We start from the raw sequence: 19,528 nt of genomic DNA on the forward strand, positions 1-19,528 counted from the left end.
GAAAAAAACACAATAAATGTTAGCTCCTAGAAGGAGTTTGCAGTGTCTAAAAACGTATGTATAGCAATAAGCCTCCAAATTAGGAAGAAATGAAGTGATTTTCATGCAGTGACTTGGATGAAGCTAATCTAGGTCCTTGTTTCAGATGTGGCCCACCTGTAAGGAAAGTTACCTTCTTGAGGTCTTACAGAATACATACAACAGTGAGAAAGGTCTTCCTTGCACCTCAAAAGGTATTTACAACACTCTTATCAATACAATATAAGCAGCTAGAAGATTAAAGACTGAATTGATTTGACTTAATGTCTCACTGATTGGTAAACAGACATGAATAAAGTGCCTAAAGAAAGCCTAAAAGGTCTGCATTGTGACCATTTCAGTAATTTTTTCCAATAAGGCAAATAAAATCTTATAAGCAAGCGAGATGTCCCTCCACCTCTGAGGCAGGGAGGAAATCAGATTTAATCAGTCGTGTATGAACTGGTCTATAAATTCAGGAAGCCTAAGAACTCTGTCATATGACTTCAGGGTCACATTATACACTTACTGGCTCCTGCACAAACACTGAAATAAGTTTTAAGAACATAGCAGGGGCGCCTGGGTGGCTCAGTCGGTTAAGCATCTGACTTCGGCTGAGGTCATGATCTCAGGGTCCATGAGTTCGAGCCCCGCGTCGGGCTCTGTGCTGACAGCTCAGAGCCTGGAGCCTGTTTCGGATTCTCTGTCTCCCTCTCTCTCTCTGACCCTCCCCCGTTCATGCTCTGTCTCTCTCTGTCTTAAAAATAAACAAACATTAAAAAAAAAAACCAAAACATAACAAATATGGGGCACCTGGTGGCTCAGTCGGTTAAGTGTCCGACTTCGGCTCAGGTCACGATCTCACGGTCTGTGAGTTCAAGCCCTGCGTCGGGCTCTGTGCTGACAGCTCAGAGCGTGGATGGAGCCTGCTTCGGATTCTGTGTCTCCCTCTCCCTCCGCCCCTCCCCCACTCATGCTCTGTCTCTCAAAAATGAGTAAACGTAAAAAAAATTTTTTAAACATAACAAATAGTAAATACGAATACTGAAAATTAAAATAATTGCAGAAGTACGCATCAAAGGAAAAATACACAAACGGCCTTAAAGGTCCCAGTACAAATAAAACATTGGGATAAGGTATTAAAAGAACCATTTTTTGTGAAGTATTCACATACCCGACCTAAGGAATTTGCCACCTAAATGCACATTCAGTTCTTCAATTTCGACATTCAAGTTTTAGTTTGGAGAGTTAAGGAGCTATATTTCATTTTGTTCATTTAATTATACTTGGGAGTCCTCAATATTACATTTTTTCTTAAATTAACTAAGTTTTGGTTACATTAAAAGGTCCAGCTCAGGATGATACCTGGTCTGTACGGTTTCCTTTTTCTCTTTTTCACACCGTCTGTTCCTTCCGCCCCCTTCGTTTCATCGTCCACAGCTTCCCGTTCAGGACTAGATTCTGATTTCCCATCACAGTCCACAAGTTCTCCTTCTGGAAAAAAGAAAAATACACAGATAAAATTGGAAAAAAAAAATCTACCAAATACCTAATTCCTATGTAATAGGAAAGAGAAGGCAAAGTGGCCACTGAGCCACTCTAATTGTGCATCCAGTAGGTGGGGAAAGTGACAAAATGATGGAAAAGGCACCAAATGGTTGTAGAATTCATGTTGCTCAACGTGCTGTTTTCAGGAAATGAAACACAAGCATCAGGGAAGGGGAAACACACACAGAGAATGCTCAGAAAGACAACTACAAGTCAGTTCGCACTTAAAAAATCTTCCCTTTGCCTTCAATTACATCTTCCGGCTCAGGACCACAAGACGGTCTCTGCAGCCTAGAACCCTCTTCTGAGCTCCAACTATAGCTGTAATGGAATATTACCTAGTTACCGAAAACTCTCCATCCAAAAATGAGGACAGGGGAGAGAGGGACACTTTTCACTGCTTACCCTTAATTCTTTTTCAGTTTTAAACCATGTGAATGTATGAGTTGTCCACAAATCAAAAAGTTAAGAGGATTAGCGATAACATTACAGGCAGTAATGACCTAGCCACTTGCTGCTGCTTCTCTCCCTCCACTACTTACTACCATTCCTGGCTCCACTCTATCCCTCCACCCCCCATCCTTTGCCTTCTGGAGCCTAAATACAACCTTAGGCTCACACCCCCAGACATCCATCCTTTCACACTGGGAAGGTCTATACTGGGGCACTGTGTTCCCACCCTTGAGACACAACACAGTGTTTCCATTTTCTTTGGATTTGGGATTTGTGTGTGTGTGTGTGTGTGTGTGTGTGTGTGTGTGTGTGCGCGCGCGCGCGCGCGCACGCGCGCCTGTGAACAAGGTTTCCAGATACTAGTAAGTGAATTAGAAAAAAGTCTGCCTCTGTTGCACAAGGAATTTGTTGTTGATATGCTAAGATGACCGTTCATGACTTATTTTTCCTGAAGAACCATTTATCCGAAGAGCAAAGAGCTGACAAAAGCTACAAGGAAAAGGTGCTGTTACAACGTTCCAGGGGCATCACAAATGTGTGTGGACTTTGTGGGCTCGTGGACCTAGGATGTACTTATGTGTGACATCACGTAGAAAATCACTTTCAAGGGGACACGCCTTCAAGGGACCCAATCTGGAAGATACACGCTGAAGACATGCCCATCATTTCCCTGAACGCTGTCCTATGCAACAGTCGTCAAAGGGAAAACCTTCTCAGGCCTTTTTGTTGCAGTTCTGCCACGTTTTTAAAAGGCTCTATAATCTCATACTTTGGAAATTAATGTGTACTGTCAAGCAATCTTCCAAATTCTGGGAAATGCAGCATTTCCCAGATTTAAGTAACTGTGGAGCCATTTTTCAGGTTTCCCACTGTCCTTAGACACTAGACTTCTTCACTGTGCTCTGGCGGATGCTAATCTGATCCATTCCTCCCAGATACACAGACTATTTCTTCACAAGCCCCGAAACTTTAAAATCAAATTTTCTGCTTAATAGGATTTGAACATCAGTTGCACAGAAGCATCAGGAAGTTTTTCTCCCAACCACACACAACCTACTGCAAAGAAAATGTGAGGACTAACTGATAAAAGACACACTGATGCTAAGCCACAATTCTCTCTGACCTGCACAAATGTGGCACCTTCCTAACTGATCTAGGTGCCACAACTCTTAGACCTCACAGTCTATTCACATTACAACCGGGTGTTCCATTTAAAACATCAGTAAGATTATGGGGTGCCTAGGTGGCTCAGTCGGTTGAGCGTCCGACTTCGGCTCAGGTCAGGATCTCGCAGTTCATGAGTTCGAGCCCCGCGTCAGGCTCTGTGCTGACAGCTGGGAGCCTGGAGCCTGCTTTGGATTCTGTGTCTCCCTCTCTCTCTGCCCCTCCCCCGCTCATGCTCTGTCTCTCTCACTCTCAAAAATGAATAAGTGTTAAAAAAAATTTTTTTAATAAAATATGAGTAAGATTAAGCCACAATTCGCTCAGTAACCTCCGATTACCTCCATCCACAAGCTCAAGCATTGCCTTATGACTCTGTATGACCTACTCAGTCTTGCCTCCTCTCTCCTTTACGACGACGGCTTTTTTTTTTTTTATTTCAATTGAAGTTAGTTAACATACAGTGTAGTATCAGTTTCTGGAGTAGAACCCAGTGATTCATCACTTCACAGAACACCCAGTACTCATCCCAACAAGTGCCCTCCTTAATACCCATCACCCATTTAACCCATCTCCCCCCCCATCCTCATCAACCCTCACGTTCTCTGGATTTAAGAGTCTCTTATGGTTTGCCGCCCTCTCTGGTTTTATCTTATTTTTCCTTCTCTTCCCCTATGTTCATGTTTTGTTTCTTAAAGTCCACATATGAGTGAAATCATGCGATTTTTGTCTTTCTCTGACTTATTTCACTTAGCATTATACACTCTAGTTCCATTCACGTTGTTGCAAATGGCAAGATTTCATTCTTTTTCATCACCGAGTAATAGTCCATTGTATGTATATACCACATCTTCTTCATCCATTCATCAGTCAACAGACATTTGGGCCCTTTCCATACTTTGGCTATTGTTGACAGTGCTGCTATAAACATTGGGGTACATGTGTCCCTTCGGACCAGCATTTTTGTATCCTTTAGATAAATACTTAATAGCGCAATTGCTGGGTCATAGGGTAGTTCTACTTTAACTTTCTGAGGAACTGCCATACCATCGTCCAGAATGGCTGCACCAGTTTCAAACATTCCCACCCACAGAGCAAAAGGGTTCCTCTCTTTCCGCATCCTCGCCAGCATCTGTTGTGTCCCAAGTTGTTAATTTTAGCCATTCTGATGGGCGTGAGGTGGTATCCATTGTGGTTTTGATTTGTATTTTCCTGATGATGAGTGATGTTGAGCATCTTTTCATGTATCTATTAGCCAACTAGATGTCTTGTTTGGAAAAGTGTCTATTCATGTCTTCTGCCCATTTCTTCACTGGATTATTTGTTTTTTTGGGTGTTAAGTTTGATAAGTTCTTTATAGATTTTGGATACTAACTCTTTATCTGTCATTTGCAAATATCTTCTCCCATTGTGTGACTTGCCTTTTAATTTTGCTGATTGTTTCCTTCACTGTGCAGAAGCTTTTTATCTTGATAAGATCCCAATAGTTCATTTTTGTTTTTGTTTCCCTTGCCTCTGATGATGTGTCAAGTAAGAAGCTGCTGTAGCCAACATCAAAGAGTTGCTGCCTGTTTTCTCCTCGAGGATTCTGATGGCTTCCTGTCTCACATTTAGGTCTTTCATCCATTTTGGATTTATTTTTGTGTCTGGTTTAAGAAAGTGGTCCAGATTCATTCTTTTGCAGGTCTCTGTCCTGTTTCCATTCCTGGGTTCTCTATTCTGTTGCATTGGTCTATGTGTCTGTTTTGTGCCAATGCCATACTGTCCTGATGACTACATCTTTGTAATATAGCTAGACTTCTGATCTCATCACCTCCTACTGTCGCCTTTGTTCACTGCTGGACACACTGGTCTTCACATTCCTCAAACATGCTAGGCACACTCCTACTCTCGGCCTGTGCAATAGCTTTCTCGCCATCTGGGATGCTCTTCCCTCAGGTAGTCAAGTAGCCCACTCGCCTCTTTAAAGTCTGTGCTCAAATACTGCTTTCAGTTCATCTGATGCCTCACGTCACCATATGCACTACCAATTCCTCTTATTCCAATGCTAGCTTTCTACAGCACTTGCCAAACACATTTTAATAACTCGTTTATTATGAGATACACACACACGCACGCACACACGCATGTATATATTTTTTGAGTAGGCTCCATGACGATCACAGAGCCCAACGCAGAGCTTGAACCACCCCAGGACCCCAAGGATCAAGACCCGAGCTGAGGAGCGCCTGAGTGGCTCGTCGGTTAAGCATCTGACTTTAGCTCAGATCATAACCTCGTGGTTTGTGAGTTTGAGCCCCATGTCAGGCTCTATACTGACAGCTCGGAGCCTAGAGCCTGCTTCGGATTCTGTGTCTCCCTCCCTCCCTCTCTCTCAAAACTGAACATAAAAAAAATTAAAAAGACCCGAGCTGAGATCAAGAGTCAGACTAACTGAGCCACCCAGGCACTCCTATGTTACGTATTTTAAAATGGTCTTTTCTCCTAATATTAAAAAGTGAGTTTTAGGAGTGGAGAATTCTATCTGCTTTGTTCACTGACATGACTTCCAATATCCAGCACAGAGTAGGCATTCAGTAAATACTGCTGAATAACATGGGATGATAGAGCAAAGGTAATTATTTATTTCTCAGTAGAAAAGAGATAACCAATCAAAAAAGAAATAAGCTTGTGGTGATCTTCTTCAGATAAGCAAAAATATAACCCCTATTGAATTGCACACTACTAAAATTATTCTGTCATCTTAAGGATTCAGCTAGAAAATCCTTTATATGTACTGGGATCGAGAAGATGTTCATCAACAGAGAAGTTTATGATGAACATCTGTGAACATAAATTTACACTTGAACATTAATAATGGTTTTTCCAGGAAGAAACCCATGGGTCAAGGCTACTTTAACTTAGCCATGGTATCTGAGCTCACAGCATCTGAGGTTTAAGCTGCTACCTTGCAAACTAGAGTCGCATCCTCTGAATTTTCCCATCTGTGATCCTCAAAAAAATGGTGTTCCTGGAGATTTCTATAATGTACGACAGTCTGCTCTAGAGGACATGTGAAAGGAAGAGAATCTGAAAAGCCCAAGAAGACAACTCACTTAGAAAGGCCAAGGGTCACATCAAGGGTTACCTAAGTCAGTAGAATTTACCCTGAGATAAAACATATATATTTTGAAAGATATTTTATGTACTTTAACTCTTGTGAACATATTCAGTGGAAAATAAGTTAGTATTACCTCGACTATCATCCATTTCTCCATCTCTTGAATGCTCTGATTGGATGTCCGGAGGGGTCTGAAGGACAGCCACACTATTCTGGTTTATAATCTTCAACTTCAACTTTGGTTTGGACCGTTTTCTTCGTGGAACTGTAACTGTGAGGCTCTGTAACTGAGTCATCCCTGATTCAGTCAAACACACACCATCCTGGGTGTATGTCTTGGGTGGATCTAAAATTACAACATCCCAAGGATACAAATCAAAACTCTCACTTTAATTTTCACTGCTAAGTTGATTACTGCTCCAAAATACCCATGTGAAGGGAATGTGACTACTATAAAGCAATTATCTATGAAATGCACAAATAATTAACAGTACTCAATTAACACTAAAAATAATTGGTTGAACTTCTTTGGATTTTAAGCAGAGAAGTTGTAAGTTTTTCAAAAATGATCTTCCCGGCATTTTTTCTCAATTATCAAAATAAGGGTTTAGAAAGAAAGCAATGAAGCTAAAAGCAATGCTTCAGCTATTCAACTATGAGCGTTTTCCTGGAACATCTTTTCAGACTGAAAGAGGGAGATCAATTTACATAAGAGAAACCCATCTAGAAAGCAAAGTATCAATATAATCACTGTCAGGGAGAGGCAGTAAGTAAGGAGAAATCCTGCACATTTTTAAATGTACAAAATTGCTATTTATTACAACAATTTCTATACTATTCAAATGTTTTAGTATCCAATATCAAATACTGTTAGAAAAAAGAACAACAGTTTAAAACTATGCTATTAAGATACCTCTCTAGCTGATCCATTTCAGAAAAAAATAGATTGCATTAATTCAAAAAAAAAAAAAAAAAAATCCCTGTTTGCTAACTAGAACCTTTCTTCCCCTAATTCATTACTAAGCACAGTAATATATCAATGAAACCAAAGCAAGTACAGAGTTGATGATTACTTTAAGGGTGGTTGTTTCACTGCCAATTGGCTAAGATTTATAGGAACAGTGTCCCACCAAAGCGGGATAAGATGAACACGTTATACGTGTCAATGACAGGAATGATACCCGACATCAGGGAATTCAGAATGAACACTCATAGGATAAAGGCACGGAACATGTGGCAAGTCAGTTACATCAGTAACTAAGCATTTACACGCCCTGTGTAAGGAACAGCATTTCGGACTTTACCTAGCTCTTTCACTTTCGTGACAATCTGTGCTACAAGTGAAGATTCGCAGCCGTCTGAGGAAGGCACTGAAATGAAAACAATTCGTGTCATTTTTTCAGAAAAAGCAAAGTATACAAAGACTTACACATAACTAAATTTTCTATTCCTTTACCCATTTTACTGAAATAAACACTTAAACACTAAATCAAGTTAAAGACTGTCTTTAAAAACAAGGACAAGTAGTAAAGGAAACACACATCATGGAGGGAAAAATGGCCAAGATACAAAGCAACAGACTGGATTTCTACACATGCCAGTAACTGCAAGATTGCGAGGCATGAAAGCGAAATGACGTTTTATATCCATAATATATGCTTAGGTCCGTTTCTTTATGTAAGCAAATTGTTTTACTACATTAAGTTGGGAGCATAAGAGTTCATTTATAACTAAAAATAACTTATTTTCCATAAAATACTTGTCCAAATAACTGTTTCACAAAAAGACAGCAAGGTGCCAGTGAGGTGTAGGAGCACAGACCCGCCGTTCACGTTATTTTCTTACCATTTGACGTAGGCATATAGGGTCTGCACATGCTACAATCAAAACCAATGTCGGCTACATTTTCCACTTCCTCTTCAGTATTTAAGTTCTGACAAACCGCATGCATCCATCTAAAAAGACCGTATTTGAACATTTAAAAAGAAAGAAAGAAACAGAAATGCACAGAGAATGGCTTCCTTTTAAAAACGACCACAGGAGTGGACAGCTGCCGCATTTAAAGCCCTAAGCCTCACACATTCCTCCTATCCTGCCCACGTTGCCCTTTCTCCTAACCGTGCCCACGGACCCACCGAAACTTCTGGAGCTTTGAATAAGAAAAAGGAATGAGACGAAATACTGGGAAGGAAGCAAAAGGACAGTGTATGAGGAGGACAGCATAACTGTTCTCTGATCATACACCGAACAGAGCGGAGAGAGAAGGAAGCTAGTCCGGGCAAGTATGAAGGAATTCAGAAGACTGCGAACAGTGTGGTGTGTACGTGCTCCTGGGACGCATGTCCTGTGGGCAGATACAGCTCTCGTGTTTGAGGCTGGCTATTAACGAGGAACAAAAGGAGTTGTCTTGCCTTTGAGCAAATTAGTGGGCAGCGAGTGCTGAGAATCCTGTACTACTGATGAAATAATACTAATATCACACGTACAGTGCTCAACTATTGCCAGAGCACAGTAATACACCACTGAAAACAAAGCGTTCTGGATTTTGAAGCTGTACACATCCTACTTGGAGAGGGTGGGAACGGGTACCCAATATCGAGACATTTACTATCCAGAGCTTAAAAAAAAACAAAAAGTAGTTCAAGGAAAATAAAATCCGTCAGATCATTTGTAGAATCCAATCAAAGATTCAGAAACCCTCCACAGAAAAATGCATATGTGCAGGCAATAATTCTGCATCTAATTTCAAGGGATTCATAAACCCTTAAAAGCCCCAAGTTAAAAACCTTAGTCTGGAGTTGCGGATACAAAACAGGAAACTTCTGTAGTTTCTAGCTGACAGAAACTCTGGCAAGTAAAGAAAGGTCTTGTTTCTTAAATTTAAGATCGAAGAAAGTTGTTTTCCAACTTCCTTTTGCTACATTTAAAAGAGAAAAGCTTGCGAAAAAGAATAAAAGTTTTAAAAAGCAGCATGATACCTGTCACATTGTCTACATTGCAGAATAAGATCTTCTTCTCGATAGTTCCGATAGCAGACGGGGCAGGAAGACAAGCTTGCACAGGGAGCACACTGTGTGTAATTGTTTTGCCATTCACATCTCAGGCCTGCAGACGTTGCCCCACAGTGTCTGCACCACACGCACCTGCAATCCAATCCCCCCCAACAAGTCTCCGGTTTATTTACTTAGTTACTTTAATTCAAGAAGCTATACAAGAACAGAATGGGGGGACATCATTTAACGCACATCTGAAAATTTTTCTGAGAAGTGGTGTGCCATCTATCACAGCAAACACGTATTACGCACGTAAGTGCATGTGGCTGATTTTCAAAAACTGGTGTGGAAACATTCTGCACTTGCAAGGCCAAGGAGGGAAAGGTAAATCCTAGAGTACCATTTGCACTTCCAGCCTCCCTTGGGCACGGTCTGCAGAGGAGGGTCGAGGCAGTAGGTGTGGTAGCTTATGTCACAGTCATCACACAGCAGGAGTCTTCCGGGGTCAGTGGCCTTCCCACAGGCCTCGCACACAGTGCACTCGAGGCACCTCCAACCTTTGCTGAGAACCACTTTAGTGATCTATAAAAGACACAACCAATCCTGGTGATTTATACATTAACACACACCTCATTTTGTATGAGCACATACGCCAAATAAACGGCTATGTGGTGCTCATGTCCCAAGAAGCAGGTAAGAGGCAAGCAAGTAACACGTATGAGCACCAACAGTGGCCCAATCCTGGGGTGGGCGCATTCATGTGCTTTCACAAGTCTATCTGCTAGACAGAACAACAGAACACGGTACCTATTTTAATGACTTTTTTTAAGACCACATAACTACCTTGTGCTGTGGATTTATGTCCACTTTATTGATGTAGTGACTAGATACTGAAGAAATCAAGTAAATTGCCCCTTAACTGTTAATTTAGGTTTTGAAAATGTATTGGCATAGTTTCTATCTATAACATTTCATGAATTCATACTTCTGAAACTCATGTACAGTGCAAAAGGATTTGTATATTAAAGTCAATATTTAGAGGCGCCTGGGTGGCTCAGTCAGTTAAGTGTACAACTCTTGATTTTGGCTCAGGTCATGGCCTTACAGTTTGTGGGATTGAGCCCCACACATTGGGCTCCATGCTGAGCATGGGGGCTGCTTGAGATTCTCTCTCTCCCTCATTCTCTGCCCCTACCGTGCTGGCTTACGTGCATGTGTATGTGCATGCATGCGTGCTCTCTCTCCCTCTCTCTCTCTCTCAAAATAAGTAAATAAACTTAAAACAAACAGTCAATGTTTAAAAATCTAACACATTAAACTAAAACATGAGTTCCTAAGAAAATATGTCCCAAGGACATTTCATGATCTTGGAGGACTTTCAGCTGTGAAGCTAGGACTTCTGAAGTTCATCACTCCTCTGTATATTCTCCTCTGGCACAGGGTCTAAGTTAGCAGCGAAGTTTGAAAGTCTCTATACATTTTTTTAATGTTTATTTATTTCTGACAGAAAGAGAGAGTGCACGCATGTGCATGAGCAGGGGAGGGGCAAAGGGGGGCGGGGAACACAGAGGATCAGAAGCAGGCTCCGAGCTGACAGCAGAGAACCCGATGCAGGGCTCGAACTCATGAACAGTGAGATCATGACCTGAGCCGAAGTTGGACACTTAACTGACTGAGCCACCCAGGCGCCCCTAAAATTCTATATTTCTGATAAACTCCACAAACCCACCACACCATGTAAGATTATGAATCTGGAACCAAATGAAAGCGCTCAAAAAACTAGAATCTACAGATAGGACACAAAGTACTTGTGTTAAAATGAAATGGCAAGAAGTCACAATACAGAATAAAAATTCAGATCATGAGGAATAAGGAAGTCTAAAAGCTACCTGAAAGGAAAATAAAAGAGCTAAATAAAGAACTACCAAAATGGCATCAAATTGTCCAATTCTGGATACAACAGAGTAATAGCTTCCAATTCTATAGGAATATAATTTTCAAGACACAAGCAAGTAACCAAGCAATTAAGTGTAAAAGTAGACCTGTCAGGGATACAAAGACTCAAACTTCAGCTTCCGAATACCTCTTCGAACAGAGTTACTTAGACATATGAGGAAAAAGTTAGAGTTATACCAAGAACAAGGAAGACATGGGATGATGGGATGCAGAGAACAATGAACACACAAAGGACTTCAGCTCAGGGAAGTTGAAGGAGAGCTCAGCAACAGACCTAGAAATTACCAGCACAGAGGAGGAGAGAGAAAAGGGGAGTGCCGTAAAGGGGTACAACTTTTTCCAGAAAAACAGTTACTTGCCAAAATAATTTTATATAAATCATGCTCCTACAGTAGGTAAAAACAAACAACAAAAACTAATGCAGAATCATGAATCATTATTTTCTTTTTGCTATTAAAAAACTCCATGAAAGACAAAGCCATAGTACACTTTTTAATGTTTTTACTCATCGTAGAGACAGAGTGCGAGCAGGGGAGGGGCACAGAGAGAAGGAGACACAGAACCTGAAGCAGGCTCCAGGCTCTAAGCTGTCAGCACAGAGCCTGACGTGGGGCTCGAACTCACAGACCGCAAGATAGTGACCTGAGCCAAAGTCGGTATGGTACACTTTCTAGATCTCCACTGAACACGTTTATTAACTAAATGTAGTGAAACAACGAAAACACTGGGAGGGTGTTGGGGAGTATAGGGGGTATATTTTAAGAGCTAAATCAGCATTTATTTATTCACAGCAGAAAGTCAACAAAACCTAGCACAGATACAGCAGAAGCACCAGCACTTAGAGTTACTGACGTAACTAGGAGAAGATGAAAAGTGGCTGCCTGGGGCGAGGACTCAAGTGTGGAGGCAGAATAGGACAGGGGCCGGCCAGTCATCAGAAGTCTTTGAAAGCTATGTGATCTGCAAGCATGTGTATTTATTACTTCGATTAGCCTACTGATTCTTTTAAATTAGTCACAGATTATTAAGATTATATTATTATATTATAGACTATATATGTAATTATATACATTATAATAATTATATACATTATATTATATATAGATTATATTATATAATAGGCTATCAAGTTATATTTACCCAAATGGAGAAAAGAGCTTTGGGCAGGAAGAGCAGGATGGCTTAGAGCAGTTACCGGCAAACTTTTTTTGTGAAGGGTCAGATGTAAATACTCTAAACTTTGTGGGCCACGTGGCCTGTAAACTACACAGCGGTGCCACTGCAGGGCAAAGCCCACAAGAGACGTATGTAAATGAAAGAACAAGGCTATATTTCAATAAAATTTCATTTACAAAAAGAGGCAATGGGCCACAGGTGGCCTGTGTGATGTAACTGACCAACCCCGGCTCAGAAGAACAGTAAGATCAAGTGGGAGACAGATCCAAGCTATTAACAGTAGAAACTTTCAAAATAACGTCTCTTCATTCCTACACGTTTTCCTGTCTCACAGACACCTACCCTGTGGCCCTTTACAGCCAAATTCTCGAGCTGCTCAGCTCTGCTCACTCAAAGCTAAGGTGTGGTTACCACGCCCACCAGCATTCACCCCGCTCAGGTCAGGCAGTCCAGACCTCACCCGAACCCAGTTGACGTGCCCGCTGCAGCACTTTGATGCCTCAACTGTCTCTCCCTGTTGAAATTCCACACTTCCCACTCCCTGTATAGACCGCTGAGCTCTAACATCAACTCTCTTTCTCTCCTACTGACATGGCTAGTGTTTATTTTCAAAAGTTCTTTCAAGAAAGGTATTACCAGGGCTCCATTCATGGTACCATGTAGAAAATTGTGAAAGACATTTTAAGAGTCTACAAGAATATTTGAGTCAACTATGATGGAGTAACTGGGACAAGACCCTTCTCCCTTCATAAGATACTAGAAAACGGACACAATGTAGGAAACACTTGTTTCAGATACTGAGCAAAAGGCAGAACAGGACTGTGGTTTCTGAGAAGAGGGAAACAAGTGAGGTCGGTCCTACAATATTCTGTCCACAGACATTTTCCGGAATGCTGCGCTGAGAGGGAGAAACCCACAAGGCATCAGGGTCTCGCTGAGTTGAGGACACATGGTGGAGATCTCAGAGGTTGAGGCAGTTGCAATTTGCAGGACAGGGTCCTGGAAAGGAAGGAGCAATAAAGAAAAAGAGCTCCAGAAATCCACACAGAATTTCCCTCAAGTCTTTGGCTGAACACCAAGCTGCATTTGTAGGAGGCCAAACAAGGACACACAGCCAGGACCAAGAATGGCTACTGGGAATTTGCAAGCTGGACAATTACAAGAGTTAATACAATGCTGAAGACATCTGAATCTCAACCAGTCGGAGTAAAGAGACACTGGTGAAGGAGGTCATAGGGAGCCGCCGGGGGGGGGGGGGGGGGGGCAGGGACGTGAGGGGAATTCAGCAGAGATGTCAAAAAGGCCATGTCTCACGTATCAGACTAAACTAGTGCTAAAAAAGCAGTTACTAAAGTGTGACCTAGGAAACCCTCAGGGGTCTGTGAGGTCAAAACTATTTTCATAATAACACTGACATGTTACTTGCTTTTTTCACTTTAATCCACTTATAGTGATGTCTAAAAAAATTTTTTTTAACATTTATTCATTATTGAGAGACAGAGCATGAGCATGGAAGGGGCAGCGAGAGGGAGCCACAGAATCCGAAGCAGGCTCCAGGCTCCGAGCTGTCAGCACAGAGCCCGACGCGGGGCTCGAACCCATGAGCTGCGGGATCATGACCCGAGCCGAAGTCAGATACTCAACCAACTGAGCCATCCAGGCGCCCCAACTTATAGTGATGTTTTACAGAGGCTATGTGATATGTAAAATATAAAACCTCATTACATGACATCGTAACAAACATGCTTGAATATTTTTGTGTTTTAAAGTATTCCTAGTTAACTTCTAAAATGGTAAATATTCAATCATTATTACCCTCATAAACAAAAACTCTATGTGGTCCTTAATAATTTTCAAGACTGTTAATGGTTCTAAGACCAAAAAGTCTAAGAAGAGCCACCTCAAAGTGAAGGTTCTCGAGGCCTATCCCAGAAAGGCTAGAGAAGTTTCAGAAGGTTCGACTGTCCGCAATAACTTACCGCCAAAACAAAAACTCCTTACTTCTTACAGGAACAAAACCCAAATTCCCAAAAATATAAGCAAAATACACAACTGCCATAATCAAAAATTACTAAATTAAAAACAAAAATACATCCTCATAAGGGGAAAGGTAAGCTAATATTGGTCATAATAAGTAATACTAATGAGAAATGTCAGACATGACAGAATTAGCAAACAATCATCTGTATATACAATGACTTGAAAGAAAAAACTCAAGAAAACATTTTAAACTATGAGATAGCTTAAACTATAAAATAAAACTAAGATTAAAAAATACAATCATCTCCATGAAAAATCCACTGGATGTGCTTAAAAACAGATTAGAAAGGGAATCTATCCCCAAAAACCAAGAGCACCCTTTACACCCTGTATGTTAGCCAACTTAACAATAAATTATATTTTAAAAAATAGATTAGATACTGCATAATAAAAGTGACTTTGGGGAATAAGCTAAAGGGCAGAAAGAAAAACTGGAAAAATATCAAGAAAGTGAAAGCGATCTGGGACTATATCCTACAATTCTGTGCACACACGACTGAGACTCCAGAAGGGCAAAAGGGGAACAGAAAAAGAAATACCAAGAGATGGCCAAAATTGCTCCAAAACGGATTTAAAAAAACCAACTCACTGATCCAAGAAGCCTAACAGAAAATGTCTTTTCCTATATGGATGAGGGCTAAGAAGGAACATGGGGAGAGACCAGGTGAATGATGGGTTTTCATACAGTTTTCTGCTTGGGGTCAACCTTTATTGTCAGTAAACAGAATGCATCAACCAAACCTCGCACCTGAGCAAATTGCAGGATAAAGTATCTTTGAAAAGCGTGCCTTTTTATTTTTATTTCTTCAGGATAACCACTATAATTTCAGACCACAGATTTATTTTTTATAAATCTTTTTTTGATGTTTATTTATTTTTGAGAGAGACAGAGACAGAGTGTGAGCGGCGGAGGAGCAGAGAGAGAGGGAGACACAGAATCTGAAGCAGGGTCCAGGCTCTGAGCTGCCAGCACAGAGCCCGACGTGGGGCTCGAACCCACGGACCGTGAGATCATGACCTGAGCCGAAGTCGGACGCTTACCCAACTGAGCCACCCAGGTGCCCCTCAGACCACAGATGTATAGAGGAGTTAACACTTGAAAGGCAATATTTAAAGCACTTAAATATAGTTATTTATGTCTAATAATCCTAGCAAACAACACTTGATTAATTATACGAAATGGAAAGAGCATGATATACTCATCAAATTTCAATACATTTTTAACTGATTTAAATTTAAGTATATTTACCTTAATACTGACACAGTATGGATGGTAACACTGACCACACTGAGAGCAGGCAAGTAATCTCCCCTCTGCTCCTTGGCCAAAGCTGCCACAAACTACACACATATCCTGAAATTAAAAACACATGAACGTAATAATTTAGGTTGGAGACTAAGCTCAGAATATATGAATTTTATTTTTTAAATTACCTTCGTAGCTAATAAAGCTCTACAGCTCAACATTAGACAACTTCAGCATGTACAGGAGAAAGCAGAAGACAGTAAGTGTTCAAACCTGATGCAAGGTGAACTTGTCACTGCTAGAAAACAACACCACTGTATTATGCATAGAGTTTTCTTCTTCATCCTTATTCGACGAAAGATCTGCAGCAGACACCTATAAAAAGCAAAATACACAAAATGCAGTCACATTTATCACTTGTATGTTTAGTGGAAAAGGTTCAGAAGACTCCTTTTCAAAATACAATTTTTGCCAAGGCCTGCAGTAACAATTCCGAGTTAGATTATTATTGCCAAGGTTAAGACTGCAAAAGTGGAAGTCAGGACGCTTTTTAGTCACCTAATTGTCTCTTCAGAGTTACAAGTCCCGTGGATCAGGAAGCAATGAAAAAACATAAACTATCTTTAGTAAGACTTAATTAACCAGAAGTTTTCATCAAGAAACATACAAAAAACCCCTGTATCTTACTTGTGAGCATACACCTATATACGTGTATACATATATGTGCCCCTCTATTTTAGTCACTCTTAAAACCAGCAATTTGGCTAGTCAAAACTGAGATGCGCTGTGAGTAGAAGTATCCAACAAAAAAGAATATAAATACAACTCGTAATTAATTTTGTATATTTTACATATTACATGTTGAAATGGTAACAGATATAAATTCAAAAGATATACATTAAAATTAAAGTTCTCCTACTTTTTTTTTTTTTTTTCAAGTGTACTTTGAGACAGAGAAAGAGAGAGAATGAGTAGGGGAGAGGTAGAAAGAGAGGGAGAGAGAGAATCCCAAGTAGGGTCTGCATCATCTGCACACAGACCGCCATGGGGCTGGAACTCATGAACCATGAGATCATGACCTGAGCCAAAATCAAGAGTAGGAGGCCTAACGAACTGAGCCACCCAGGCACTCCCCTCTCTCCTTTTTTAATGTAGCTACTATAAAGTTTTAAATTGCTTATGTAATACACATATATTTCCTTTGGACAGCACTGCTTTAAAATACTATTATTCTGAATAGCAGAATAAGCAAAATTTCCATCTTAGCCAAAGGATTACCAACCAAAGATATTCATGTCTAAAAACTTGGCTAAATTTCACCAAATCAACTAAGTACAACTGGCTTAAGAATTATTTCCAGAATGCTTATCATGAAAAAAAGCTCTGAATTAGTTGCTTAAGAAAAGAACAGGTTGGCCAATGCCAAAATTTTACAATATGATCCTCTTGCATGGAAGGACATGAAACACATTGGTTAAATTCAACATAAAAAGTAATAGTGTTGTTCTTGAGAAATGTTCTTGAGAGAATGACTAAATAGAAGGAATATATTACATAATATCATATTAATATTAAACATTATATTTTTCATTGCAAATTAAGTTTAAAAGCCATTTTAATGGACAGTACTACGGTTTTATTATAGAATCAGTCACAAAAGCAATTTATAGTCTAAACTACACTATAAGGGAAAACTGTAGGCAACCTAAATACAGTCATCACTAGCGAACTACTAAAACCATGGCCAATCCAAACTGGAAAATTATGCAGCATTTAAAAAATAATGGTAGAAATTTGTTTGAATTTCCATCAAAAAACAAATAAACAAACCACCAGGCACACAGCTGAGTGGAAAAATAAGCTGCAGAATGGTATGTGAGGTAGGGCACCATGCAAAGTAATTGCATGTGGTCCACTGGCACATATACACAGTAGGATGAATCATAAGAAATTGCTGTTTTTCCAGACTGAAAATGGTTGAAGATTGGCAATTCCATATGGATCAACCAAATACGTAAATTCACGAAACTGGTAAAAGGAGGAAAATCAAGACCAAAGAGGCAGTGATGGTACAGATAACTTTGATCGATCAGTATGTTTTAATTGTTTTTAATATATTAAACAATATGTATCTCAAAATTAGCAATTTAAGATTTTAGCAAGTCAAACAAGAGGGCTCTCAAAGTAAAATAATCATCCCATTAGTAATAATTAAATGTCCACTAAAAGTGAAGTTACCAGTAATTCACCCACAAGACTAACAATACATTGAGAATATTAAAATATATAACTGTGGTAATAGCTAAAATATAGTAAACAAAAGTACACTGAAATTAAAAGTATCCATTTTTACATCCCCATTTCCAAAACAGAAAACAAAATAGGTTTTATAATTGAATGATACCCAGTGAGCAGGCTCAAAGAAATGATAACATGTTATTATTTTCAAAGGGAAAATTAACCAGAGAATGCTTTTATTTGGAATAAAAAATAAGGATGGACTACAGTATTCCCAGTCTGAAATGAATCAGAAATGAAATCTGTACAGAAAGCTGCAATATCCCCTAGATCCAAAGAGCATATTTAAATGCTAAGTGCTGAAAAATCAAGATTTTTTTTTAAACAGCAATTGTACATGTAAGAAGGAAAACAGTATCATGTAGCTTAATGACCCACTGTTTTATTTTTATACATTATTTCATGACCTTTAAACTACTAGATATATAAAACCTACCACAAGGGTTAAGAAGGCAATCTTTGAGAGAGTACGTACTGCCTATATACATATTAGTCTGATTTGTCCTAAAGGTGACAGTTTTATTTGCCTGGACCACAGATATAAGCTTAAGAAAAAAGAAAGCTCTAACCTAAACCTCACAAGTGGGTTCTAAGCAGGAACATAAAAAGCAAACCAAAAACAGAGCAAAACAGTCAAAGTGAGAGGAAGAAAACAGTAAAGGTCAGAGTAGAAATCAATGGAATGGAAAACAGAAGGAAACAAAAAAAAAAAAGAGAGAGAAAAATTAATGAAAGCAAAGGCTGGCTCAGAATCAGTAAAATTGATAAACCTGCAGCAAGACCAATCAAGAAAAAAGAGAGAAGACATAAATCACCAATACTGGGAATGAGGAAGGTGACACCACTACAGATTCTACAGATATTAAAAGGATAACTGATCAATAGATTTGTCAACTTACTTTAAATGGGCAAATTCTTTGAAAGACAAATTCATACAAGAAGAAATAGATAACCTAACTAAATAGCCCTATACCTACCAAAGAAATTGAATATGTAGTTAAAAATCTTCCATGATGACAGAAAAAGGCAATCTCTTCAACAAATCTTATTGGGAAAACTGGATAGCACTATGCAAAAAAATTAAACTGTACCACTTTCGTACCCAATACACAAAAATAAATTCAACATGGATCTAAATTTAAGACCTGAAACCTTAAAAATCTTAGAAAAGAGCATAGACAGTAGTATCTCTGACATCAACCATAGCAACATTTTTCTAGACAGGCCCTTTGAGGCAAATGAAACAATAAATTAATGGGGCTACATCAAATAAAAAGCTTTTTTTAAAAAAAAATGTTTATTCGTTTTTGAGAGACAGAAAGAGAGAGCGGGCGCACGCGCGTGTGCAAGCATGAGTGGGGGAGGGGCAGAGAGAGAGGGAGACCCAGAATCCGAAGCAGGCTCCAGGCTCTAAGCTGACAGTACAGAGCCTGATGTGGGGCTCAAATTCACAAACTGCGAGATCATAACCTGAGCCAAAATTGGATGCTTATTAACGCACTAATCCACGCAGGCTCCCCCAAAATAAAAAGCTTCTGC

The 19,528-nt window shown here is 39.8% G+C and overlaps 1 protein-coding gene across 15 annotated transcripts in view; it reads right to left on the reverse strand.

Moving 5' to 3' along the window:
- The window catches only part of KMT2C (lysine methyltransferase 2C), a 286,322-nt gene that overhangs the window by 67,600 nt on the left and 199,194 nt on the right, over positions 1-19,528 (reverse strand). For all 15 annotated transcript variants that reach the window (XM_047096384.1, XM_047096376.1, XM_047096375.1 and 12 more), the window contains 8 exons: positions 15,965-16,066; positions 15,695-15,799; positions 9,674-9,855; positions 9,259-9,423; positions 8,126-8,235; positions 7,585-7,650; positions 6,414-6,626; positions 1,384-1,512 (listed from right to left, as the gene is read on the reverse strand). In XM_047096384.1, the coding sequence (XP_046952340.1) occupies positions 1,384-1,512; positions 6,414-6,626; positions 7,585-7,650; positions 8,126-8,235; positions 9,259-9,423; positions 9,674-9,855; positions 15,695-15,799; positions 15,965-16,066 (1,072 nt within the window). The remainder of the gene's footprint in view (positions 1-1,383; positions 1,513-6,413; positions 6,627-7,584; positions 7,651-8,125; positions 8,236-9,258; positions 9,424-9,673; positions 9,856-15,694; positions 15,800-15,964; positions 16,067-19,528) is intronic.

This window comes from Lynx rufus, unplaced genomic scaffold, assembly GCF_022079265.1.
Source record: "Lynx rufus isolate CCGP_SWC_20201006 ecotype Redwood Valley unplaced genomic scaffold, mLynRuf1.p SCAF_4, whole genome shotgun sequence".
NCBI classification, from domain to species: domain Eukaryota; kingdom Metazoa; phylum Chordata; class Mammalia; order Carnivora; family Felidae; genus Lynx; species Lynx rufus.